Raw genomic sequence first — 27475 nt, forward strand, 5'->3', positions numbered from 1 at the left:
GAGGGTTACAGCAGTCAGAAATTAGTAAGAAGGGTAGAGGCCTTTGCTTGTATGACTTCAGCACATCTGTGGCCGCAGGACACCACTAATTTATTACACTGCACAGTTTTCTTGGCCCTAACTTTATTGCCAAGGATCTTCCAGAGATTTTTTAGTCTGGTTTAGTTCAGGACTTTGGGCTGGCCATTTCATTATTTCAATATTCTTAGCTTTAAGGAACTGCTTTACCTGTTTTGCAGTGTGACAGGGGCATTGTCCCGCATGGAAATTGCAGGCTGATTGGGAGATGAATGAAGAGAAGGAATTGCATGTTGTTAAAGAAGGTTCTGATAAACATTTGCATTCACTCTGCCATGTATCTATATAAGAGGCCCAACTCCTGCTGCAGAAAACATCCCCCAAACCATGACACTTCTTCCTCCACCTTTCACTGGTTCTTATGCACTTGTGCTTCAGACTTTCCTCAGTTTGATGCCAAACAAAATGTTTACCATCAATAATAATAAATTAAACTTGCTCTCATCACTAAAGTGAACTTTGGACCAGTTCTCCTCTCTCCACATAACTTGCTTCTCAGCAAAGTTGAGCTTAGCCTTTTGTTTCTTTCTGCTGATGAGAGATTTGGTCACTACAGAGTGCACTTTTAGCCCAAATTCTCTTAAACATGCTGAGGCAGATCCTTACGCTGTTCAGCACTTAACTGGCAAGCAATTCCAGCTGCAGTGTTGAACCGATTCCCTATTGAGAGTCTCTGGATTATCCTGTCTTCTGGTGCATTTGTCGTGGACGATGAGCCTTTTTGAGGGACTTGAATGAATTAGTGTCACTGTAAATCTGCAATATTTGAGAAATCACAGATTTGGAATAACCAACTTCTCTTGGAATGGCTGAAAGTGTCATCCCTTTGGCATTCATCTGGACAACCTCCTGTCACTGGGTTTCAGTTGCACTGACCCACATCAGTCTCAGTGAAAATTGGTGGAATGCTGCCAGTTAATTAGAGTTTGTCATATTAAAAGAAAAATTGACAGAAGATGCCAGATTACGTATAGTATCTGTGAGTTTTCTCTAATTTTGATCAGTTCTTTTTCAAATATCTAATTAAATTGTTTTAACCGCGCTTCAGAATACAATTAATTTATGAAATATGCTTAAAAAACTGCCCTTATACTCTTATACTGTTAGGATAGCTTCAAATAGGACTAAGAAATTATAGGTTGCTCTCTAATTTTGATCTCCACTGTATGTACTCTGTTTTTTATATAAAAGATATGGAAATGGCAATGCATTTATCAACATAACAATATAATGAGATGTATGTGCAATGTTCTCAGTACTTGTAGTGCAAGTTGTATAACGTATGATTAAGGTCTAAGTTGTGCAATAGGAAGATGGCCTTTGGATGGAAAGCTATCATAGTGTTTAGTGGGTGGGATTAGAGGGGGAGAGGTGATGGGTGAGAATCATTTATAAGGCTTGGTGGCTTGTGGGAAATTCTCATGTTAGTAATTGCAGTCACACATGATAATAAATAAGTAATACCACTGTCCAAAACACATGATGATGCATTAAATTGATTAAAAGTAAAGATTAAAAGTTATAATGTAACAAAAGTTTTCTATTTTAAATCTCCTAATTTTAGATCCTGAATAAAAATATTAATTAGAACAACTGATTTCAATATTGATAATCATAAGAAATGTTTCTTGACGATTTCTTCGATCATGTGACAATGAAGACTAGAGAAAACAGACTAATGAAAAACAACAAATTATACAAAGTACCTTACACACTGACTACCTTGCTTAAATAAAAGACTGGTTTCCCACTCTCATCAGTTGATGGTTAAATAGGTTTTGGGGTCTGGTGAGCTGGTGAGGCTGAGAAATCAGCAAGGCCAGCTAAAACCAGCTCAAAATGAATAAACCATTTTAGGCTGGTTTAAGATGTTCTTCAGCATGTCAAAGGACGCCACCCTGCGGACCACATATGCATTACACTAGTCTGATAAAAACAGCAGTAGCCTATAACCTGCATAATAACGGGAGGGTTGAAGACTGCATATTTAAAACCCCCTATATATATCCATGTTTTCACACTCTCACAATGTATAGAACTACTTCACAATGTCTGTTTATTAAGGGCGTTAACCAAAAGCTCCTTCTCTCTAATCTCTAATAACAAATGAACACTGGATGTTTCTGTTACGACATATTAGTCATGCAAAGAGCAGGTGGATCTATGCAGTCCACATGCAAAGCAGGATGCGAAGCCGACTGGTCACATATGCTGTGTCTATGCTGTGATGTCATCTGCCGGAAGATGCAGGTTTAGTGCGCTGACTGTATTCCAGTGAAAGGCGTTTGACAGCTTGTCGTAATAAAGGAAATGGGAGCGAAGCGATAGCCTTACTCATCTCCATGGAGCGCCATATAATGCGCCATCCCTCAAACAACACGTTTTAGAGAGAAAATGGTGCCCAGTTCAACGACTGGTTAATAACAGACAGCCTAATTTTCCCCCCATCACAATCGCAATACTGAGAGCGTCGACCTTGCTGGTGTGGCCATGAATCCGGCGGAGCAAACGGTTACTTGGCTCATTACTCTCGGGGTTTTGGAATCACCAAAAAAGACCATTTCGGACCCCGATGGATTTCTGCAGTCTTCGCTAAAGGATGGGGTCGTCCTGTGCAGGTTGCTGGAGCGGCTGCGTCCAGGCACCACTGATAAAGTAAGCGCGCATCCTCCCTTTGGCGCACCGTGTTTCAGTGTTCATTTTCCTGTAATCTTCACACTACATACGCGTGAATGTTTATTATAACACAAGTGGCAAATATAGCGTATATTTTGTAGGTCACAACAGATGTTTAATCCTCTGTATGAATGTAAACGCTGCCCATGCAGCAGCGTCAGCGGGTCGGTAGAGGCGTTCAGTGCGCGCTAGAGCTGCTGTTGCTCCAGGCAACAACATTGGCAGTCGTCGATTTTATTGTTAGATTTGTACTAAGCTGAATGTTTGCATTCGACTGTCATATTTCATAGAAAACCAGTAAAGCATATATATTGACGTATATGGCTGTATACGAGATGCAAATGATAACCTACTTAGTATACGCTATGGAAACCTGAGGATAAGCGCGTGCAAATCGCATTACATGGCTGTGTATGAATAGCATTAATCTGTTAGGTATTATCAAGGTTAGATATGCACCTTGCTTATATTGCTCACACTGGAAATGGGCCGCCATAGACAGTTAACAGACAAAAAAGCAGATGCGCTCTCATTTAAAGAAACAGTGTTTTTTTTTTTTATTCCCATAAGCCACTGCTTCTTTCCATTGCAATGCAATGCAAACTGAGAATGCATAATAAATGGCATTCAACTGCAGTTTAACACACGTTATTTTCTTATCTCAACTAAATAGCACAGAAATAATCAGCAACTGTATAGCATTAAACCACACAATGCAATTCATAGTATCAGAATGAAAACAATGTATTCCACTGAACAAGATACCTGAGGGTAAATGCAAATCTATGAAAGGCATAAAGATTTTAATATGCCTCTCAGAGGGAACAGAATTCAAATTAGATATTTATTTTTACTATAATTACAGGCAGTACATAACCACTCAGGTATAATGATATCCAGCATGTTTTCTAAAGCAGTTCACCGTATCCATAAATAATGCATGGTGTCTGTCCTTGTTGGTTTGGTGTATACAGAGGGGGTGCGTTTTAAGAAATTACTCATATTCAGGGTCAGCTCTGACAATGACTAACAGTCTATGACAGCAATAACCTGTTTTCAAGCTCCATCTGGTTTGATTATCAAATTTCACACTCTTACTGTGAACATAACAATAGGATGTTTACAGCAGATGTATATGCTGGTATGTGGAAGTAGAAAAGTAAAGTTTGCATATTTAAAGTGGAAAAAGAAATATTAGTCTACTTGACCTTTTTAGATGGTGTAGGCAGAAGTATTATGTTTCTGTTGGGACTGTCCACGTGATCAGTCAGAGTGCAACAGAACTAACCTGTTATATGCATCTGTCATTTAATGCAACATAAAAATAAATAGATAAATATTACTTGTGTGACTTATGTCACTTCTTTTATTGTCATCAGCACATGAACACTATGTTTTGACCCATATATCTGTCACAGTATTTTTATCAAAATCTGACAAAATTATCTTATGCACTTAATTCTTCTGGTAAACGCTCTGTGCAATAATGAGAACAAGTCTGTTTGATACTTGCTTTCATGTATAAGGCAGATTTATCTCCTGCAATGGACAGTTACTACCACTACTAGAGTCGTTACCCCATTTTGTATCTCTATAATAGAAAATATTTTAAAGAAAAGATGAGGGTGTTCAGACATAAGGCGTCCTGACAATTCACAACAGCTTGTAAATATATGCTAGCTTCTGCTGTTAGGCCCACTGACTTAAAATGAAGCATCGGTTTCCTAGCTACAGTAGTCTTAGGTATCATTTTCAGCTCCTAATAGGATGACACTGCAAAGAAGGAAAGCTTTATTGACATTGCGATTTGATTTGCTGATACATTCATTCCTGAACATCTCTCAGCAAATCAGCTATGTATCTGGCTGTCATAAGAATAACTTTATACCCTACATTATATGCCATCCAACTAGCACAGTACAAGCATTTGAGGTTTGGCCAACATGTAGAATGACATTTTGCAGTTTTAGATTAGATATTTTATGTTAAAGAGATGTTTACCTAAAATTTAAATTCTGTCACCAATCACTTACCCTCAGGTTGTCCCAAACCCATTTTTTAGAATGGAGATGAAGATATTTTTAATGAAACCTGAGAAATTTGAGAGGTTTCGTCAAAGCACACGGTGTCTCTTCAGTAGATTTAGATTAAATCTCTTGATTCATATGGATTTCTTTTATAATGTCTATCTGAATTTTTTAAACCATCAAAATTTCAGGTTGAATGGACAGAAACCTCTCAGTTTCATACAAATATCTTCATTTGGGATTCAAAGGTGAATGAAAGCCATATGGGTTTGGAATGACATGAGTAAACAGAATTTTAACTTCTGGTGAACTACCCCTTCTTAAATTATTTGATGAAATGGATTTAACCTTACATCAAACTGTACTTCACATGTACATGTTAAAATCTACAGAATACATTTGTTATTTGCATTCGATTCAATTTAGGGAAACTGAATTGGCACCCTGAAAGAGAAATGAGATGCTATATGTGTAACTAAAAATGATTATTTCAGATAAGGATGAGTGGGTTGGCAGGCTCCTCCCATTAAAAAATGTACAAGGATTTCTTGTACCCCCCTTTATTCCAGTCTGATAATTTTGAAGTGTGAAAATGAGAAACAGATTGCCACACTGGCAGAACCCTCTGGAGAACCTCTAGGCACACGTCTCTGGGGAACTTACAAAATGGAGCACACTGCAGTTCCTGAAAGAACTTAAAAAAAACTGTAACCCCCAGTAACCCCATTAAAGGAAAAAGGCTTTGAGGCATTTGAAATACATCTTTGAAGTTCATTAAGTACACAAGCTAGTTTAATTCTCAAGAAGGTTTCAGTAGAGGGTTTGCATTTATTGATTTGGTCAGTGACCCGGATGCGTGACCATACTCGGATATAAACAACAGCATGGATTGTACAGTTAATGTACACTGAATACATTGTTCTGCTAATTTAATCTGTCTAAACCACGGAAAAAAACTGTGTGGAAGCTGCTAAATCATATAGAGAAGGACTTAAGCAGGAAAAGGCGCAATATTTTGACAAACTAAAGTTAAGGGGTGTATATTAGCCTAATATTTCACCTACCTAACTGCAAATACGACCCTGGACCACAAAACCAGTCTTAAGTCGCTGGGGTATATTTGTAGCAATAGCCAAAAATACACTGTATGGGTCAAAATGCTAGATTTTTCATTTATGCCAAAATCATTAGGAAATCAAGTAAAGATCATGTTCCATGAAGATATTTTGTAAATTTCCTACTGTAAATATATCAAAACTTAATTTTTGATTAGTAATATGCTTTGCAAAGAACTTAATTTGGAAAACTTTAAAGGCGATTTTCTCAATATTTTGATTTTTTTAGACCATCAGATTCCATATACTGAAATAGTTGTATCTCGGCCAAATATTGTCCTATCCTAACAAACCATACATCGATGGAAAGCTTATTTATTCAGCTTTCAGATGATGTATAAAGCTCAATTTTAAAAAATGGACCCTTATGACTGGTTTTGTGGTCCAGGGTCACAAATGATAAAAAACAAACATAAATGTTGTTAAGATTCTTGCCCTGGAATTTCTAGTTAAGCTTAGCCAACCACAAACACCTTTCGTTCCTCAGACAGTTTTTTGCACTCTTCTCCTTGATTTGTCATAACTTTTGGCAGTTTATAGCACTCAAAATGCTTTTCCCAGTCTGACCAATTAGTACAGCCCAAAACATAACAACAATTGACCATTTTCAGCAGCAATATTCAGCAAAATATGCAAGTTTCATTTGGTTCAGTGGCACCGTTTACATTCGGTGCCGCCAATATGGCCGATTAATGACGCGTCAAGAACCCAAATGGTGGCTCAAGTATTTTTCTCATTTTTACAGTGATAAAATAATATATTTACTGAATTCCTTCTGGTTCCATCCCAAAACACATTTTACAGCCAATCCACCACGTGTTTTCTTTTCTGTAATGTATGTTGGTCGGCTCACAACATGTTAACATGTGCCTTTATGCTGCAGTACACAACACACTCAGTCACCGACATTAACAATGGAGTTTTGTCAATTTTGAAACTGACGGAACAGACAAAAAACTTCACAGAACGACAAATACACTACCAGAACCGTAACGTTTCAACTACTGTAATAATGTTTTGATTTGCATTTTCCTCAGTTACCTCCCAAATACCTGCTCTGACTGACGGATCCGTTTTAATGTCCCCCGCCAGAGCAGGGGTGTGTTGACCGCGTCCCGTTCGCCCCATTGTGTTCGTCGTCCATCTACAAACGTCACTTCCTCCCGCTTCCTGCTGTCCAGTTCCACGGTGCTGCAGATCGCAGATCTGTTTCGTGATGTGTGTGTGGATGTGGTTATAGTCAGGCAGTCAGCCCGTGGACTCTCATGCAGGATACTCGAGGCAGTCCTCCACTCCCAAAGCGTTCACACTTTTCAACTGCTCTTCCCGTTTCCCTCAGATCTATCAAGATCCCAAGAACGACAGCGAGTGCTTGAGCAACATCACGGAGTTTCTCAAAGGCTGCGCGGTGTTTCGCGTCGAGGTAAGTTGGTGTGTTTATGGTCCTTTGACTCTACTGTATGTTGCTGCATTGGCGCCACAATGAAAACAATCAACAAAAGAGACATGCAGTAGACTGAGGACACGCAACTTTGGACCGATGTGAGTGAGATCATGCCGTGCACATCGATTCATTGTCACAGTCTGATGGGACAAAAGCTTGGTAATTTTTGAAAATGTCGGTAGGGTTTATTTGGGTGTTGTTTTTGTAATTTTTGTCAGTGAAATATTTATATTTTGTGGCGAGTTGGTGTGTTACAGAATAGGGCTGTGTCTTCTATGAATGGTGTTGCTTTGTCCATTCATGTACAGTGTGTCTGTTTAATTTGAGTCTGCATGAATTTGAAGCACTGGTATAGATTAAAGCTTTGTTTGCTTGGTTAAGTTTAACAAAAGTGACTTTCATAATGTGTTTCAACTTTTTAACTCCAAGTTCCCCCCAGTTGATCACTTGTGAGGGACCTCTTTCCAAAAATATAAAGGCAAAATGTAATGCATAGACCTTTTTAGGTTTATACTGTATGTATAGTAAGCGTAATATTATAGTATGTTGTTTGCATTGAGTTTTGTTTGTCAGTGCTATTGTAGGCTAAAACTAGGTTTAGTATTAGGTTATGTATTGATTGTATTTTAATGTAAATTAAAGAAAAGAAAATATTATTGGATTATATCAGTTGTCCTTTTTATACCGATTTGTTTCTGTCCACTATTAAAGACTTAATGATCAGTTAAAATTTGTCACAAACGTGGACAGAAAAACATACAAAGGGCTAGTGGGATTTTGATCATGCGCATTTATTAAGGAACAGATGGTTCAGGGTGATGCTAATGTATTGTCAAGTGTATCTAGATGTGGTGAGGTTGAGGCCCACGTCACATATGGAGCTCTTGGTAGCTGCATAATGTGTGAGGCGTTATCTAAACAAGTACTGACAATATCTTGGCAAAAGATACCCTTTTCTCAAGTTCAGTGGATATCAGTACTCCATCTTTGAGATTAATGCTGTGCCTGGAGTGCTGTTGTGCATCTAGTAGTGTTTGTTCTGCGGGAGATTCTGTTAATTAATTTATCTCAGGGTTTGTTTACATTTGTATATAGTTTGCTTTGCTTTACACCTCCTCTGCGTTATGTGGAATTAGGTTTGTTCTTTATTTTATTGTGCTTCGAGTTTTTTCATATGGTTTTGTGTTTGCTGTTGCACCTCTGTTACAGTAATTTGCTCCTCTCTGACCTGTTAAAAGGTTTTTGGTTGACCTGGCAGTGCCCAAGGCTCCACTGGGGTTCAACGCTGTCATCACCAGCCATCACAGTGTGCTAATTTTTGGATTAGAAATGAGCTGTTAGTAAACACTTATTTTTAGTCTTATGTGTGAAACATTACAGCTGTGAGCGCTTGTCACAGATGTTGCGAGGACATGTTATTGTTGTCATGCCTCCAGCACATGATTTGTATGCATATTTCCTTGATGACAAACCCCACATATACAAGTTGAGGTCAAAAGTTTACATACACATTGCAGAATCTGCAAAATGTTAATTATTTTACCAAAATATAGGGATCATACAAAATGCATGTTATTTTTTATTTAGTACTGACCTGAACAAGATATTTCACACAAAAGATGTTTACATGTAGTTCACAAGAGAAAATAATAGTTTAATTTATAAAAGTGACCCTGTTTAAATGTTTAAACTTGATTCTTAATACTGTGTTGTTACCTGAATGATCCACAGCTGTGTTTTTTTTTGTTTAGTGATAGTTGTTCATGAGTCCCTTGTTTGTTGTGAACAGGTAAACTGCCTGCTGTTCTTCAGAAAAATTCTTCAGGTCCTACTAAATCTTTGGTTTTGCAGCATTTTAGTGTATTTGAACCCTTTCTAACAATGACTGTATGATTTTGAGATCAATCTTTTCACACTGAGGACAACTGAGGGACTCATTTGCAGCAATTACAGAAGGTTCAAACACTGCATTAAGGACCGGGGGGTGTAAACTTTTTGATTTTGAAGATCAGGGTAAATTAAACTTAAATATGATATTTAGGCAAACTAAGAAAAATGCACATATCTTCATTCCGTTCAAAAGTTTCCACCCCCCAGCTCTTGAAATGTTTTTCCTTCTGAAAAGGAAGCGTTTGTGAGCACTTGTACCTTCTGTAGTAGTTGCAAATGAGTCCCTCAGTTGTCCTGAGTCTGAAAAGATGGATCTCAAAATCATACAGTCATTGTAGAAAAGTGTTCATATACACAAAAATGTTCAAAAACCAAAGAATTTGTGGGACCTGAAGGATTTTTCTGAAGAACACTGGGCAGTTTAACTGTTCAGGACAAACAAGGGACTCATGAACAACTGTTGCTAAACAAAACAACACAGCTGTGGATCATTCAGGTAACAACACGGCATTAAGAATCAAGCGTATGTGTATTATTTTGGTAAAATAATTAACATTTTGCAGATTCTGCAAGGTGTAAGTAAACTTTTGACCTCAGTTGTAGTTTGTGTGATACAATTAGGCCCGATTGAACGGCTTTTTTAATTGCCTGAGAGTTTGTTTTGCTTTTTTTTTTTTCTCTGTTAAATCAAGATTCTGTGACCTTTTGGATGAAAGCGTATCCCTTTGCTCCAAATTTGTGGTTTACACGATTTTCACCAATCTGTTCAGTGTCCAGTTCACTGTGCATTATGAGCAGCCTATTCTGAAGCTCCTTCACCGTGAAGCACTGAGCTCATTCAGCTGTGATGATGTGATCTCAAGCTTAACTACATGATGGCATTTTCAGATCTCCAGTCTGGCCATAAATTTTGCTCAGACTCTATCATGCTACTCCCACTGTTGCTAATGTTTGCTTTCACTCTAAATGGGATCACATCCCAGTAGGGACAAAATCATATTGTTTTTGCTGAAATTATACTAATGCACAGCGATAGTCAAATACGTAATTATGTAATCTAGTGGTTTCTATGCTATAAATATGAAAGATTTTGATTAATCCTTATGTTTGTGTTTCTTTATCTTGGAACTGTATAGAGGCAAGACAATAGATATGATAAAGTTTGATAAATAAGTCCACCTTCACATTAATAAACACTTGAAACTGTAATGTGTATGACTGAGTGAGTCATGTTTTAAAAGCACAATAGCTCTTATTGTGTCATACATCATTAGTGTAATGGTCAAAAGTTTTTGGGCTTGGTAACATTTTGAAAGATTTTGAAAGTCTCCTGTGATCCCCAACAGTGCTTTTTTTGTTAAAAAATAAAGGACAAAAAGTAATTTTGTAAAATTGCATTACAGTTCAAAATAAATGTTTTCTTAATACATTTTAAAGTGTAGTATATAATTTCAGACATTACATCAGTCTTCAGTGTCACATGATTCTTCAGAAATTATTTTAAAATGATTAAAATATGATTCTTATTGTCAATAATTAAAATCAGTTGTGATGCTTTATTATTTTGTGGCCATCTTGACACACTTTTCAAAATTCTTTTATAGACATAAAGTTAAAACAATGCATTTTGTAACATCATAAATGTCTTCAGGGTAACTTATGATTAAAGGATTAGATCACTTTCAGAATAAAAATTTCCTGATAATTTACTCAGCCCTATGTCCTCATGTCTTTCTTCAGTTGAATAGAAATTAAGACTTTTAAGGAAAACATTCAAGGATTTTTCTCCATGTAAGGGACTTAAATGTCTAAATTGCAGCCGAGGAATAAGGGTCTTATCTAGCGAAGTGATGAGTAATTTTCTAAAAAAACAAAAACAAAAAAAAGTATGTACTTTTTAACCACAAATGCTAATCACACTTTCCATTACATTATAGTGGTGGGAGAGCATAGAAGAATATCCTTTATAAAACCTATGATGGATATAGTTATATGTTAGCTGTAGAAGTAGGGCATCATTTTCCTACATATTCCTACAGTGATTTCGTAAATCATTGAAGGAGCAGCATTACTTTGAAAAGCAAAGCGCTCAAGATGATGCATTGTCCGCTTATACACTTCCACAAACACACACACTTGTTTTTGCTTCTCTCAGGGCATAAACTAATCAGAGCGGAAAGTAAAGCGGAAGCTGATATTTTCTCTTACTGAAGTTCACATGCACACAGCCACTGTCTATTGACTGTCTATTGAATCACACCTAACTGTTAATCAAACAGTTATAATACTGGCAAAAAGCAACACGGGACAGACCATGTAGAGCTGAACAAATCAGATTTCTCACTTCATGAGCAAAGAGACATCAGTGACCTCTAGCTAACCACACCACCTGCTCAGAGGCCAAACGGCACACGCGACGAATGACTGATGATTGTCTCCACAGATGCTGAATGTGGGCTCTTTCGTTGTGCATACTAGGTCTGAACAGGATATATGAAATATTTACCATATTCACCAGTTTTGCTGGCATATTGTGAATCCATTACTTTTTTGGAAGCCTCATATCTTTAGGCTAGTTTTGCAATCCTCGGCAAGCATTTTTAATAAATTGAAATATCTTTATAAAATATATACATGAGTAAATTTGGTATTTATGGTTTCATCAGTTTTGATATATTGGTGCATATAAATTAAAAAAAATAAAGCTTTTAACTACATTTTACCTTGTTCTTTGATATTGTGTATTGGAGTACAATGTTGATGTATTTTCTATTTATCTAAATCTACATTGCCTTTGTAATTAAAGTGTGTGCTTGGCTTAAATAGTGTGTATGACTAGAAATATTTCCCACAAGCTTTAAGTGATTAAAAAATAGGTTCCTATATGGAGTAGAGTAGAGTCCTATATGGTTCTCTCATGTTTTGAACTGACATGTAGGTGGTCTAGATTAATGATGTTATATAATGTTTTCTCTCTCTGTAGCCTTTTGAGGCTGGTGACCTGTTTCAGGGCCACAACTTCAGCAGAGTCCTCACTACACTGGTTGCCCTTAATAAAGTGACTGCAGGTAAGTGTATCTTTCTAGCATTATCCCTATTTAGATTTACACGATGCAAACAGAGTCATTTTTAAAAACATAATTATTATAAAAAAAAAAAAAAAAGGCCCATAATCACAGTGTTACCAACAGTTTCAAATATGTTCAAAGTTGCTAATGTGCTTTTCTTATAGTGTCTGACACTGTAACAGATTACAACAGAACGGAACAACAGTTCCCGTTGGTTATTTTTCATGTCTGCGTTCTCTTTGTTGGTGTAGATATTGGCATAGGAAGTGACTCTGTATGTACCCGTCACTCTTCTGCCCACCGGATCAAGTCCTTCGAATCACTGGCCTCCCAGTCTTCACTGGGCCGATCTTCTAAATTGCTCCATAACCAGTTCCGCAGCCTTGTGAGTAACACTGGGGTGAGAACACTTAACCAGCATCAGTGGATCTCAGTGAAAATATTCATTTATATGTGCTTAACATTACTGCATTAGTAAAGTTAGGGGTCAATAAGATTTTAAAAATGTTTTGAAAGAAGTCTCTTATACTCACCCAGGCTGAATTTGTTTGATTATAAATACAGTAAAAACAGTAATATTGTACAATATTATTACAATTTCAAATAACATTTGCTATCTGAATATATTTTAAAATATAATTTATCCTTGTGATGTAAAGCTGAATTCTCAGCAGTCATTATTCCAATCTTCAGAAGCCTTCAGAAATGATTCTAATATGCTGATTTGGTGCTCAAAAAACTCTTATCATCAATGTTGAAAACAGCTGTGCTGCTTAAAGGGTTGCTCCACCCCAAAATGAAAATTTTGTCATTAACCACTTACCCCCATGTCATTCCAAACCTGTAAAAGCTTTGTTCATCTTGGGAACATAATTTAAGATATTTTGGATTAAAACCGGGAGGTTTGTGACTGTCCCATTGACTGCCCAGTAAATAACACTGTCAAGGCCCAGAACAGTATGAAAGATGTCATCAAAATAGTCTATCTGCCATCAGTGGTTCAACCATAATTTTACATAGCTACGAGAATACTTTTTGTATGGAAAGAAAACAAAAATAACAATTCGTCTCCTTCGCCATTTTGGAGAGTATCCGCTGGGTGTGTCACGCGAGGACCCTGTTTTCATTCGAATCAAAGCGTAAATAATTGTAGGAAACCTATCCGTGTGGTGTGGCTGACACACTACAGGGTACACTGTTTGCGTCCAGTGGATACTCTCCAAAATGGCGCTACTGTGACACGGAGGAGATGAATTGTTATATTAAGTTATTTTTGTTTTCTTTGCGTACAAAAAGTATTCTCGTAGCTTCGTACAATTTTTCTGGTTTTCCCGTTTTCATCCAAAATATCTCAAATTGTGTTCAGAAGATGAACAAAGCTTTTGCGGGTTTGGAACGACATGGGGGTAAGTGATTAATGACAAAATTTTCATTTTGGGGTGGAGTAACCTTTTAATATTTTTAATATATTTAAAAAAAAATTCAGGACTCTTTGATGAATAGAAAGTTTAAAAGGACAGCTTTTATTCAAAATAGAAGTCCTTTGTAACATTCCAAAAGTCTTTACTGTCACTTCTGATCAATCCTAATTTCTTAAAAAAAAATCTTACTGATCCCAAAATTTGAACACAACATTTTTGTGTATGAGAAGAGCAGCATTTGCTGTTAGTCTTTCCATAGTAATGAGAAGCTTGTGAATTCGAAAGATATCTTTCATCTGATGTTGTCCAGAAAATCTCAAGAAAAGTCTTGTGCAAACATATTAATTCATATAAATGGGTCAGTTTTGATATTTGGTACTTGTTAACACACTATGAGGCTGCATGTAAACATAAGCACTTTCTCTCTCTTATAGGACATGACGGAGAACAGTAACGCTCAGTTAGTGGTTAAAGCTCGCTTCAACTTCCAGCAGACCAATGAGGACGAGCTCTCTTTCAGCAAGGGTGACATCATCAGTGTTACTCGCACAGAAGAAGGGGGTTGGTGGGAAGGATCCCTCAACGGCAAGACAGGCTGGTTTCCAAGCAATTATGTCAGAGAGGTTAAAGGTTCTGGTAAGTGTCTGTTTGCTGTGGATCATTATAAATACATAAACAGTCTTATTTTGATCCACAGTGCACCGTTATTAGAACACTTTATGTCTTTACAGACAAACAAGTGTCCCCTAAATCTGGAACTCTTAAAAGCCCTCCCAAAGGTTTTGATACCACAGCCATCAGTAAAACCTACTACAACCTGGTAAGCACATTTCAATCAGTTATCCTATTTTAAGGATCACCAGGTTGATTTGCTTGATTCTGGAGGCATTGCGCACAAACGGTAATCAGCCTTGGTTGATTTGTGAATGAGCACTGCTGATTTGTAATCATTGTGTTAAAAACATCTCATCTAAAAATAGCTGCTGTTTGTTTGTTTGTCTCCAGGTGCTACAGAACATTTTAGAAACTGAAACAGAGTATTCAAAAGAGCTCCAGATTCTTTTGACCAACTACCTGAGACCTCTACAGATGACAGAAAAGTAAAAAGCTTTGCTTTTCCCTTGAAAAAACTCACAACCAATAAAATATATGAAGGACATACAGTTTAGTTTTAAAATTCACCCTTATTCTGTGTTCTCTGATTATGGCTATTGTGTTTGATGTGTTAATAAAGTGTAATTTATTTAAAAAAAAAAAAAAGTAGTCATGCCCTGTCATCAGACCCAACAGTTTCTGGAACTGTTTGACAGTGAGTGACCGGCCTACTCTCACTCTCTTGACTGCTGTGAGGATCGACTCGATCCGAGCAGGAGACAGACGTGCCTGCATCGTGGTCGAATCCCACACCACGCCCACATCCACCTATAGTTGTCTTGTCATTTCAATGAATTAATGTTTAAATCCTGATTCACAGTTCTCATTGTTTCTCATAGACTGAGCACATCAGATGTAAGTGTCATTCTCGGGAACTTGGAGGAAATCAGCACTTTCCAGCAGACTCTGGTCCAGTCACTGGAGGACTGTACCAAGTGAGTATTATTCTAACCGTGAGCAGCCGTGTGATTCCCGGCCCCTCTCTTATTAGCCCCTGAGTAATTTACGACAGGAGGGCCGAAGCACTTAGTGAAACTGAGACTCAATCAAATGTATCAGGTTTCGACTCCTAGATGATGAAAATAGACCTGGGCAGTAACCTGAGGTCCATTAAAAGGATTTGAGTACCACTAGAGGTTACTAATGTTTACACTGACCTCTAGTGGTAAATCCTTTAATGAGTTTGGATAAAGCTAACTGAGTTTCCAGCAAAGCTGTTTATGTATTTATACCTGTTAGAGAAAGTGAATTGCGCACATTTAAGTAAATTTAATATTATTTTTTTTGCAGAAAATTTAGTCTGAGATGCAAAATATACATATATTTGGTAATGCTTTACAATAAGGTTCGTTAGTTAACATTGGTTAACATAAACTAAGAATGAACAATACTTTTACAGCATTTAATAATCTAATTTCAGCATTATTAAAATCGTAAGTTGTGTTTGTTAACATTAGTTAATGCACTGTGAGCTAACCTGAACTAACATGAACAAACAACGAAGGACTTTTATTAACCAACATTAAGAAAGATTAACAATTAGTGTAATTGTTCATTGTTAGTTCTTGTTTGTTAATACATTAACTAATGTTTACAAATGACACCTTGTTAAGTGTTACATATATTTGTCTAAGATGGAAGAATAAAAACATACTGCTACATATAAAATAATACATGTACATAAAAATAAAAATACATATAAAATAATACATGTACATAAATAAAAATGAAATGTAATAAAATTAACTTTATATTATTATGTTATTAAAAAAAAATAGCTGGGCTGACCAGACCATGTTGAGTCCTGTTTGCAAAACACAAAAATGTATATCAAAATGAAGACAAAGTATGCTACCATTAAAAAATTTGGGGTCAGTGAGATTTTTTTTTTAATGTTTTTGAAAGAAGTCTCACAAAGAATGCTCACAAAGGCTTATTTAGATCAGAAATACAGTAAAATTGTGAGATGTTGCAATTTAAAATAAGTGTTTTCTATTTGAATATATTAAAATTCATACTAAAATTCATTGATTATAAATGGCATTTTTTGCAGAATGCATTTTTAGGATTCTTTGATTAAAAAGAAGTTTTAAAATAACAGCATGCATTTAAAATGGAAATCTTTTGTAACATTAAAATGTCTTTGCTGCCACTTTTTAGCAATTTAATGCATTCTTTCTGATTAAAAGTATTCATTTCTTTTTTTCAAAAACATCCTACTGACTCCAATGGTAGTGTATCTACAAAATAATTGGAGAAGGTAAATTTAAGATGTTTGGGATTAATTAAGTGCAGAATGTGTTGGTAATATTGGGAATATAGATTTATATCCTACTTAGGAGTATCCACCTCATTGTAAAAGCGGGCACGGCCATTCTTAAATTTTATGGGTGTGGCTTCCAGGCTCATCCACGTCCAGCTATTTTTAGCTGTACAAAACAACTTGTTTTGCTGCGTGATATTGCAAATTGGTGTGCCTTAATGTTATTTTAATATATTATTTTAGTTATGAACACACTGGTTTGTAGTGCAAGCAGTTTTACTGTTTCCTGCACTTATTCTTGTTGTTATTGTCGTCATTTCCCTTAAGCGGCTAATGAAGAATAAGGTGGATAGGTCTGGAAGAATTGTAGATAGATTATTTGAAGAATATTAGCACAGTATTTGTGTAATAACTCTTCACAATGTTGTGTGATTAAGGCTTCCAGAGCTGCAGCAGAAAGTGGGAGGGTTCTTTCTGAATCTCATGCCCCAGATGAGGTCTCTGTACGTGTCTTACTGCTCCAACCACCCATCAGCAGTCAGTATTCTCACCGATCACAGGTACACCACCCTACTGTGTCTTGATTTCACAGAAAACCTCTCCACTGATAACTGGTGATAACTTCTCATTTCCGTCCCTGCAGTGAGGAGCTTGGGGAGTTCATGGAGGGGAGGGGTGCATCGACACCAGGCATTCTCACTCTGACCTCTGGCCTCAGCAAACCCTTCATGAGACTGGACAAATATCCCACATTACTGAAAGAACTAGAGAGACACATGGAGGTAGAAGAGAGAGATTGAGCTTATGTGCTTTCTGTTGAGGTTTTAATGGTTGGTGACACTGTCTTCTTTCCCCTTCAGGAGGGTCACCCGGACAGGACTGAAATTCAGAAATGTATGACGGCTTTCAAGAATCTATCTGTGAGTGTTAAGCGCCTAGTTAGCATGCTAAAGCAGACTGGTGTCCCGTGGCTTTGCTGCTGCAGTTAGGTGTGGATCATTCCCATGGCAACCAGCCTTCTTAACGTATTGTGTTGCCGTGGTTACAGGCACAATGTCAGGAGGTGCGGAAGCGCAAGGAGCTCGAGCTTCAGATCCTGACTGAGACGATTCGCCTGTGGGAGGGGGAAGACATTAAGACCCTGGGTTCAGTGCTGTATATGAGTCAGGCCTTGGTCCAGAACCACGGCTGTGAGGTGAGATCTCAATAGCTGATACACCTGATGAACATTTTCTTCCTTAATAGTGTGAATTTGGGGTGTGGCTATTTGACTGTTTGACCAATATTAGTCATCAAAGGAGTAGTTCACCCAAAAATGAAAATTCTGTCATTAATTACTCACTTTCATGTCGTTCTAAACCTGTAAGACCTTTGTTCGTCTCCAAAACACAAATTCATTTTTTTGATGAAATTTGAGAGCTTTCTGACCCTGCATATACAGCAACACAACTGACATGTTCAAGGCCCAGAAAAGTAGTAAGGACATCGATTAAAATAGTCCACGTGACATCAGTGGTTCAACCCTAATTTTATGAAGCTACGAGAATACTTCTCATGCACACAGAAAACAAAAGTAACAACTCTGTTCAACCATTTCTTCTTGTCCCTGTCATTCTTCAATGCATGTTCACAAGAGTACCATGACATAATTGTATAATTTTCATTAATAATAAGGTTACAGTAAGTAGTGATGTGTTTATGCAGTGGGTGAACCCTTTTAACGGTTAAAATGAGATATTTAAGGCTCAGAATTGAATATAAGTTGTCATTAGTCATGGACACCATTCATGGAAAAAACTAAATAACAGCATGAATGCAGTAAATAACATTTCAAAAAGACCTATTGCTGATTCATATTGATAAAAATGCATTAGTTTTTCACTGTGATTTCAGTCCTACAGTTATAATGGCTATGTGGCAGGATATTTTTTTTTATGTAGATTTTTTCCTTTTTTTTTTCTTCTTAGGATAAGCATGAACGCTACCTTCTGCTGTTTCCTCATGTTTTGCTCATCCTGTCTGCCAGTCCAAGGATGAGTGGCTTCATCTACCAGGTCAGAAAGCAGCTGCTGTCAGAGCTGATTACTACACGGCCAAATAATTCTCACTGTCCTCGCTCCACAATTCCCTAAAATCCACTCAAACTACAGCTTTTCGAAACATTAAAATGGCACTTGCGGCTCTAGCACAAAGAGAAAACGTCTGCTTTGTTTCTCTCAGGGCAAGCTACCTTTAAGTGGTATGACGGTGACCCCATTAGAAGACTGTGAAAGTCATAAAAATGCTTTTGAACTCTCAGGTAAGGACAAACTCACATCTTTAATGTTCAGGACACAGTCGAGTGTTTTTGTTCATTCTTAGTCATTCATCGACTCTGTTTCTATGTCTATCCAACAGGAAGCATGTTTGAGAGACTTCAGGTGGTCTGCTGTAACAAACAAGATCTGCAGGACTGGCTTGAGCATCTGAACCGACAGACCAAGCACACCACCATGGCGGCTCCAAGCATGAAACCCCTCACTGTTCCCTGCCACACGGTGAGTCACCTGTTTAACATCACATCTTAGAAAACCCACACATATGGTATTTAAATATTTATAAATATAGATATTAAAGAGATAGCTCATCCAAAACTTAATATTACCCCATGATTTATTCATCCTCAAACCATCCTAGATGTATGTGACTTTTTTCTTTCAGATGAATACATTCAGAGTATTAAAAAATGTCCTGGCTCTTCCAGGTTTTATAATAGCAGTGAATGGGGTTTAAGATTTTGAAGTCCAAAAAAATAAGTCCATCATAAAAAGTGCTCCACACGGCTCCGGGGGATTATTAAAGGCCTTCTGGAGTGAATCAATGTGTTTTTGTAATCTTCTAACTGTCATACGCGCGTTGATGAGAGAGTGGTGTTCCAGCGGATGACGTAGGTCGTAGGCAAACCTAATGACAAATGTGGAAGAACAGTGGACAGAGCAAAACAAAACACTGGTCATGAATTAGAAGTACAAAACAACGATTTGTAATGAAAAATGTTGGACGATAATGATGTAAGCTAAGAGGAGACTGGATTTTGTTTGTTGTAAATAAAACGAGCATATTTTTACTAGCATATGCTTATGCTACACCTACGTCATCTGCTAGAACGCCACTCTCTTTTGAACTCACATACAACAGCTAGCGAACGCTAGAGATTATGGTTTAGAAATTTTTAAAATATGGATATTTTTCTGCGTTCGCATTTGACCTACGTCATCCGCTGGTATGGCAATAATTTACTCACTCTCTTGTCATCCAAGATGTTCATGTCTTTCTTTCTTCAGTCGTAAAGAAATAGTTTTTTGAGGAAAACATTTCAGCATTTTTTCTCCATATAATGGACTGATATGGTGCCCCGAGTTTGAACTTCCAAAATTCAGTTTAAATGCAGCTTTAAACGATCCCAAATGCAGTTGTAAAATGAGTAAACTGAGAAAGAAGGGTCTTATCTAGCGTAACGATCAATTATTTTAATAGAAATAATACAATCTATATACTTTTTAATGCCAAACGCTTGTCTTGTCTTACTTTGGCTGGACTGTTTTTGTTCTGGTTCATGACAGTTAGGGTATGTTGAAAAACTCCCATCTCATGTTCTCCCTCAACTTCGAAATCGTTCTATATTGCTGTTTTACCTTTTTTGTTAAGGGTGTTTGATCTTCTTTGCATGTTCACGTTGCAAAGACTGGGTCGGAACTTCTGCAGCGATGTAGGATGATTTTGAAATAATTTTTGAAGTTGAGGGAGAAAATACGATTGGAGTTTTTCGACATACCCTAACTGTCTTGAGTCAGAATACACAGAGTTCAACGAGAGTAAGACAAGACGAGCGTTTGAGATTAAAAAGTATTTAAATTGTATATTTTTTTTAAAATAAAAATAATCGATTGTTTCTAGATAAGAGCCTTCTTTCTCGGCTGGGATCGTTTACAGCCACATTTGGGATCGTTTGAAGCCGCATTTAAACTACATTTTGGAAGTTCAAAATCGGGGCATCATACCAGTCCAATATATGGAGAAAAATCTTAAAATGTTTTCCTCAAAAAAACATAATTTCTTTACCACTGAAGAAAGAAAGACATGAACATCTTTGATGACAAGGGGTGAGTACATTATATGTGAATCTTTGTCTTGGAAATGGACTTCTCCTTTAATAGCTATGTACAAACAGCTTTACTAAGAAAGTAAAAACTACACACACTTTGTAAAACAGACATAAAGAGCTTTACAAAATCTAACACAAATATTTATTTATTTAGGGTTGAAATATGACAGGTCCATTATCTTCAACTTAAAGCTCAACTTAAATTTTATCCTTCCAGCTCCCGTCTCACCCGCTGACGCCGTCCAGACATGCAGAAAGCCGAGGACTAACAGTTGCTCCTGCCTACCACACCTTACCACATCCCTCTTCTCATGGGGCCCCTCACAGCACCATGATGTGGGGCCCCCTGGAGCCCCCCAAAACCCAGAAGCCCTGGAGCCTGAGCTGCTTGCGTCCAGCACCCCCACTCAGACCCTCAGCTGCTCTCTGCTATAAAGAGGTATTTAGGCCTTCGATTAAAGCAGCATAGTGGATTTCAGATAACAACTTTGTTAAAATGTATTATTAAATGTAGTACAATATAGTGCAAAAATCATGCTTGTTAGTTATTTCTTTTGATATTGTAGTTACTGTTTTTTTTTTTTTTTTTTTTTGATACTAATATGTGAACACTAATTAAAACAACTCTTTAACTAAATGACATATGTGTCCCTGAACCACAAAACCAGTCATGAGGGTTAATTTTTAAAAATTGAGATTTATACATCATCTGAAAGCTGATAAGCTTTCCATTGATTTGTTGGGGTAGGACAATATTTGGCCGAGACACAACTAGATAAAAATCTGGAATCTGAGGGTGCAAAAAAAAAAAATCAAAATATTGAGAAAATGGCCTTTAAAGTTGTCCAAATGAAGTTCTTAGAAATGCATATTACTAATCAAAAATTAGTTTTGATATATTTACAGTAGGAAATTTACAAAAATCTTCATGAAAAATGATCTTTACTTAACATCCTAATGATTTTTGGCATAAAAGAAAAATGAATAATTTTGGCTTCTACAATGTATTGTTGGCTATTGCTACAAATATACTTGTGCTACCAGGGTCACATATTTATATATACTCTCTTATGGCTCTGTAAGTTTCAGCTTTTACCTTTTTCTGCGTCCCTCTTTCAGGACCTCAGTAAAAGCCCCAAGACTATGAAAAAGCTGCTGCCCAAGAGGAAGCCGGAGAGGAAGCCGTCCGATGAGGAGTTTGCACTGAGGAAGAGTATGTCTGGATTATACTGTTACTGATATTTAGAGTTTCTGAAAGATCACGCGTCTGACATAACGTCTGACCTGTGCAGGTACTGTAGCTTTGGAGGAAGATGCTCAGATCCTGAAAGTGATCGAGGCCTACTGCACGAGTGCCAAAACCAGACAGACTCTGAACTCAAGTAAGTCTCCTACGCGAGCCTGTTCACCTCCGCCTCGCTTCCTCTAAGACATTCCTCATTCATATCTGCTCTTCTATGTGTAACATAGAAATAAACTAAAGTCTGTTGATCTTAACAAAATTATTCTGGGATCTCTTATAACAATATCCTCTCTGTTTTTTCCTCATCATACTTAATGTTCATTTATTTCTCATGACCCCTTCCTCCCCATATTTTAATTTTGACATCTTTACACATCATTTTATTTATTTATGAAACTCATTTACTCTCTCGGGGTATGACTGGTTCTCCCATCTGTGTGGTTGCACAACCCTCGTCCATTCTTTGTTCGGCCCCCCTTGTTTTATTCCCTTTCCATTTGCAATTCTCCCTCCCTTCATTCATCATCTGCGACCGGACGCCCTCTTCAGCATGGCAAGGCACTGATCTCATGCATAACCACGTTTTGGATCAATCCAGTGTGGACTCTCTGGGCCGCCGTAGCAGTATCTCAAGGCCCGAGGCCACCTCGGACCTCTCAGAGGACTCTGACTATGACAGTATATGGACGGCCCACAGTTACAGGATGGGCTCTGTTTCCCGTAAGAGCTCCTACATCTCCCACCAAAACTAAACTCCCCCTCACTCCTCTTATTTCAAGTGACTTGATATTTATTTGAAACTATTTATTTATTTAATGATCCGTCACTGTAATGCGTATTTATTTTATTCATTTTTATTTATTTATTTTTTAGTGTTGTATTAATCACACCCTTGATCATCGTTTTCTGCATATATATGCACTTTCCCAAAGCAGTTCCCTGTTGCCTTGACATCTTGACTCCAACTCCCCCTGAAACCACCAACCTCACTTAACTCAGTTTTTTTTTATTTGTCTCGCATTTGATATTTATTTAAGTGTCCTTTAAAAAATGATGTTTTCATTCCCTCATTCCCAGATGTATTTAATTATTAACGCTGTTGAAGGTACGATGCACTCCGAAGGCAACAAGGACAGGTTCTGCTGTAAAAGAAAAAAAGACGCTAAAATCTCTTAATGTGTCTGTAAATATTAGAGTATTGTCATTCATCTGAAATGTGTGGTATTAACTTGGACTTTGTTTACTGAATGTGAACATTAGATGCCGCTCTGTTGAAACGAGGAGAGCTTCACGAATGAGAGAAATTCATAATTATGGTTCTCAGATGGCACCACGGACAGTATTACTGGGGACTTTTGGTTCATACTTATGTGACATAAATGTATTTATTTTCAATTTGTAAATGTATTTTGAATGATTTTGGACTTTTTGTATGCTTGTATCTAACATGTAAGTTTATAGTGGTGTCTATGGTGAAAAAGTATGGAAGTTTACAAAACAAATGTTGAATTTAATGTTGGTTTAAATTCTATTAGAATCCATTCAAATCAGGTGTGTGGATGGTCAGTAGTCAAGAGTTCTTCACCGTTCATTCGAGACTCTGTCAAAGCCTCAGTGTTTGATGCTTTTCCTCTTTTATGTATGACGTGTTTATGAGACAAAACGAGAAAATCGACTTGCCAATTATTTCAATGACAAAGAGTATAATTCCTCATGTTATGTGATTTCTTGTGACCAAGTTCTATTCTGTGGTTAAAAAAAAAAAATGAACAAGAAGAAAATATGAATTTACTACCTTTTTGTCGGTCGTTTCATTCAGATATTCTTAAAACCGTTCAACAGAGATACTTCAGTGATGTTTACGTGGTTTGAAATTAAGTGTTTGTTATATATATGCAGAGTCGAATATATGACAAAATACCACAAACATTGTAATATACATTTTGAATAAATCTTGGGTTGTTTTGTACAGTATGTTTATCCTTTCACAAAATGATCTCTTATGACAAAAAGTTTTTTTTTTTCTTTTTTGATTTGATGTTATTTTTTAATAATTTACTTATTTTAGTTTAATGGGGTTTTGCTTTGCTTTTGTTTTGTTTTGTCTTGTTCTGTTTATCCTTTTACAAAATGATCTCTTACAACAAAAAGTTTTGTTTTTGTTTGATTTGATGTTTTTTTTTTTTATAATTTACTTATTTTCATTTAATGGGGTCTTGCTTTGCTTTTGTTTTGTTTTGTTTTGTCTTGTTTTATTTATCCTTTCACAAAATGGTCTCTTACAACAAAAAGTTTTGTTTTTGTTTGATTTGATGTTATTTTTTTACCTATTTTCATTTAATGGGGTTTTGCTTTGCTTTGCTTTTTGTTTTGTCTTTTGTTTATCCTTTCACAAAATGATCTCTTACAACCAAAAAGTTTTGTTTTTGTTTGATTTGATGGGTTTTTTTTTTTTTTTTAATTTAATGGGGTTTTGTTTTATTTTTTATTATTGTTTTTTTTTGCTTTTTTCTGTCTTGTTTATTCTTTCACAAAATGATCTCTTACAACAAAAAGTTTTGTTTTTGTTTGATTTGATATTAATTTTTTACTTATTTTCATTTAATGGGGTTTTGCTTTGTTTTTTGTTTTGTGGCCTTTTGTTTTTTGTTTTGTTGATCTCTTACAAAAAAAAATGTTTTTGTTTGATTAGTTTTTTTTTGTTTACTCCTTATTTTCATTTAATGGGGTTTTGCATTTTTTTGTTTTGTCTTGTTTTGTTTTGCTTTGTTCTGTCTTGTTTATCCTTTTAGTTTAATGGGGTTTTGTTTTTCGTTGTTTTGCTTTGCTTTGCTTTGTTCTGTCTTGTTTTGTTCAGGGTTTTGTTTTGTGATTGAGGAAACTTTAGTTTTACCACCCTTCAGGAAACCCTTGCTCCTCTGGTTTTTGAATGCTTTTAGTTTTTTTGGATGATCCCTCTCTGCATGACTAACTCCTGTCTCACTCACGCACAGTCCTGTGTAAGTTTGATCCAGTCCAAACCATTTTTTTTGAGGCACAGTGGTCTTGTACTGACCTAGTCAATGAGTCCAACTTCACCAAACCTCCTGAAATCAATCTGCGGGGCTTCTCTTTTGAAACAGGACAGTGGAAAGATGCCAGTCCAGCACTGATAGTTCCTGGGGAGGAGAAGTTCAATGTAGAAGAGTTGAAGAGTAACGGTCAGACTCTTCTGGAGGAGAAGTAAGACTGCATATTTGTCCATTCCCAGAACAGGGTTTATGATAGAGCTACAAGACTAAATAGAGCTACAAGATTCAGTATGCATTAAAAAAATATTTCCTGACATATTTGATATTCAATGTTTTCTAGGAGCCTTGTGGATGTTGTTTATGCTTTGAGAGATGAGGTACAAGAACTTAAACAGGTAAGTGTCAGGGAAGTTTTTCTTAATATTTAAATTCATAGAAAAACAATACTTAATATATTCTGTTTCCTGCTTACATGATTTTACCATTCTAACAGGACTATAAAAAAATGAAGAAATCCCTGGAGGAAGAACAGAGAGCACGGAAAGATCTGGAGAGGGTAGTTAGAAAAATGTTGAAGAATATAAACGATCCTTCTTGGGATGAGACCAATTTATGATATCAGTGTTGCTCCCTTAGATTTTGTTCTTTTACATTAGTGGTTAAAATGACTGGGAACCACAATGTTCAGATTATAATGTAAACCATCTTTGATGTTCGTGGGTACGAGTCTGTATTAACAATGTTACATACACTACCAATCAAAAGTTTTTGAACGGTAACATTTTTAATGTTTTTTTAAAGAAGTCTCTTCTGATCACCAAGCCTGCATTTATGTGATCCAAAGTACAGCAAAACAGTACAATTTGAAATATTTAAAATATGTTTTCTGTTTGACTACATTTAAAATGGAAATTATTCCTGTGATTTCAAAGCTGAATTTTCACCATCATTACTCCAGCCACATGATCCTTTAGAAATCATTGTAATATTCTGATTTGCTGCTCAAAAAGCGTTTTTATTAATATTATTATGTTAAAAGCCGTTCAAAAGAACAGCATTTATCCAAAGTCAAAATCTGTTGTGACATTATAAATGTCTTTATCATCACTGTTGATCAATTTAAATCATCCTTGCTAAATAAAAGTATTAATTTCTATAAAAAAAAAAAAAATAAATACTGACTCCAAGCTTTGGAATAGTATAGTGTATAATGTTACAAAAGCATTATATTTTAAATAATCAAAGAATCCAGAAACAATTTACTTAACTCTTTTAAATATTGATAATGATAATAAAAACATGTTCCTTGAACAGCAAATCAGAATATTAGAATGATTTCTGAAGGATCATGTGACACTGAAGACTGGAGTAATGATGCTGAAAATGTAGCTTTTATTACAAAATAAATTACACTTTAAAATCTATTCAAATAGAAAGCAGTTATTTTAAATAGTAAAAATCTTTCACAATATTACTGCTTTTGCTGTATTTTGGATCAAATAAATGCAGGCTTGGTGAGCAGAAGAGACTTCTTTTAAAAAACATTAAATATCTTACCATTCAAAAACTTTTGACTGGTAGTGTATTTGACCTTATATGGCTCATTCTGATGTTCAAACTCTAAAAGATGATCTGTTAGTGCATCTACACCAATCAGATTTTTAAATCAATCAGATTTAAAACCACTAATTTATATCTAAACAATCCTTACGTGACTTGCTTGCTTGAAGTCGTAGTTAGATCTCATCGGGTGGCATTAGTGTAACCTGTGAATGTCCCTGACGACTTTGTCTTTCACCTGATGTTAAGGTGTTGAGATAGACAGTACCTCAGCCTTCGCATCCCACAGATAGTTGGGATTTTTCTAAATTGCCTTTGTCATTACAAAGGTTTAAGAGATCTTAATATTTTACTGTTAAGTTTCATTTTTAAATAACTTTTATTCAGATGCTCTCTGATGTTGAATCTGTGAATATTTCCATGATGTGGTACCGGGAACTATTTCATTCCACTTAATTGTTTACAAATGAATCATTAATTTAACACAGAAAGTGCATACATTGCAAATGTCACGCTGTATGTTGAATGCGAGACATGATGCTTAAATGTCAGTATATTTAGTACATTTTAGGTGCCATTGTAATTCAAGCTGTGACAGGAGTTTAATATTATGATATTCATTATATCTGGATTATTTTTTTTAATCATCCGAATTATGTCTGTATACATTTTAGTGTGACCAAAATACAAGCCAAACTCTTATTTATGGACTTTACTGTCTGTGACGTATTACTGTACTTGAAATTTATTCCTACAGCTCTTACACAACACTAATAGAATAGCCTCTGAATTCATGTTGGATATTTATTTAGTGTACTTTACCTCAGCCTCATGTTAATGTAAATTAATTCTGTAAATAAAGACAGTTGTTTATTTGCTTC

General features: G+C 36.2%; 1 protein-coding gene across 6 annotated transcripts; it reads left to right on the plus strand.

Annotated features, from left to right (window-relative positions):
• Positions 1 to 27475, plus strand: arhgef7a (Rho guanine nucleotide exchange factor (GEF) 7a). Of its 6 annotated transcripts, none has more exons than XM_051119623.1 (22): positions 1 to 2733; positions 7236 to 7319; positions 12214 to 12298; positions 12550 to 12698; positions 14154 to 14355; positions 14451 to 14539; positions 14725 to 14819; positions 15213 to 15308; positions 17074 to 17196; positions 17280 to 17418; positions 17497 to 17556; positions 17685 to 17831; positions 18604 to 18690; positions 18857 to 18935; positions 19034 to 19173; positions 20998 to 21219; positions 21900 to 21993; positions 22073 to 22162; positions 22573 to 22743; positions 25146 to 25245; positions 25375 to 25429; positions 25528 to 27475. In XM_051119623.1, exons 1-22 carry the CDS (start codon positions 2569 to 2571, stop codon positions 25648 to 25650), a joined length of 2595 nt encoding a protein of 864 aa, XP_050975580.1. In that variant the 5' UTR covers positions 1 to 2568; the 3' UTR covers positions 25651 to 27475. The 6 variants fall into 6 exon arrangements, with proteins under 6 accessions (XP_050975580.1, XP_050975581.1, XP_050975576.1 ...); XM_051119624.1 differs by having other exon boundaries at positions 12550 to 12683; XM_051119619.1 differs by lacking the exon at positions 22573 to 22743.

The sequence above is a fragment of the Labeo rohita genome, chromosome 9 (genome assembly GCF_022985175.1).
Source record: "Labeo rohita strain BAU-BD-2019 chromosome 9, IGBB_LRoh.1.0, whole genome shotgun sequence".
Lineage (NCBI taxonomy): Eukaryota > Metazoa > Chordata > Actinopteri > Cypriniformes > Cyprinidae > Labeo > Labeo rohita.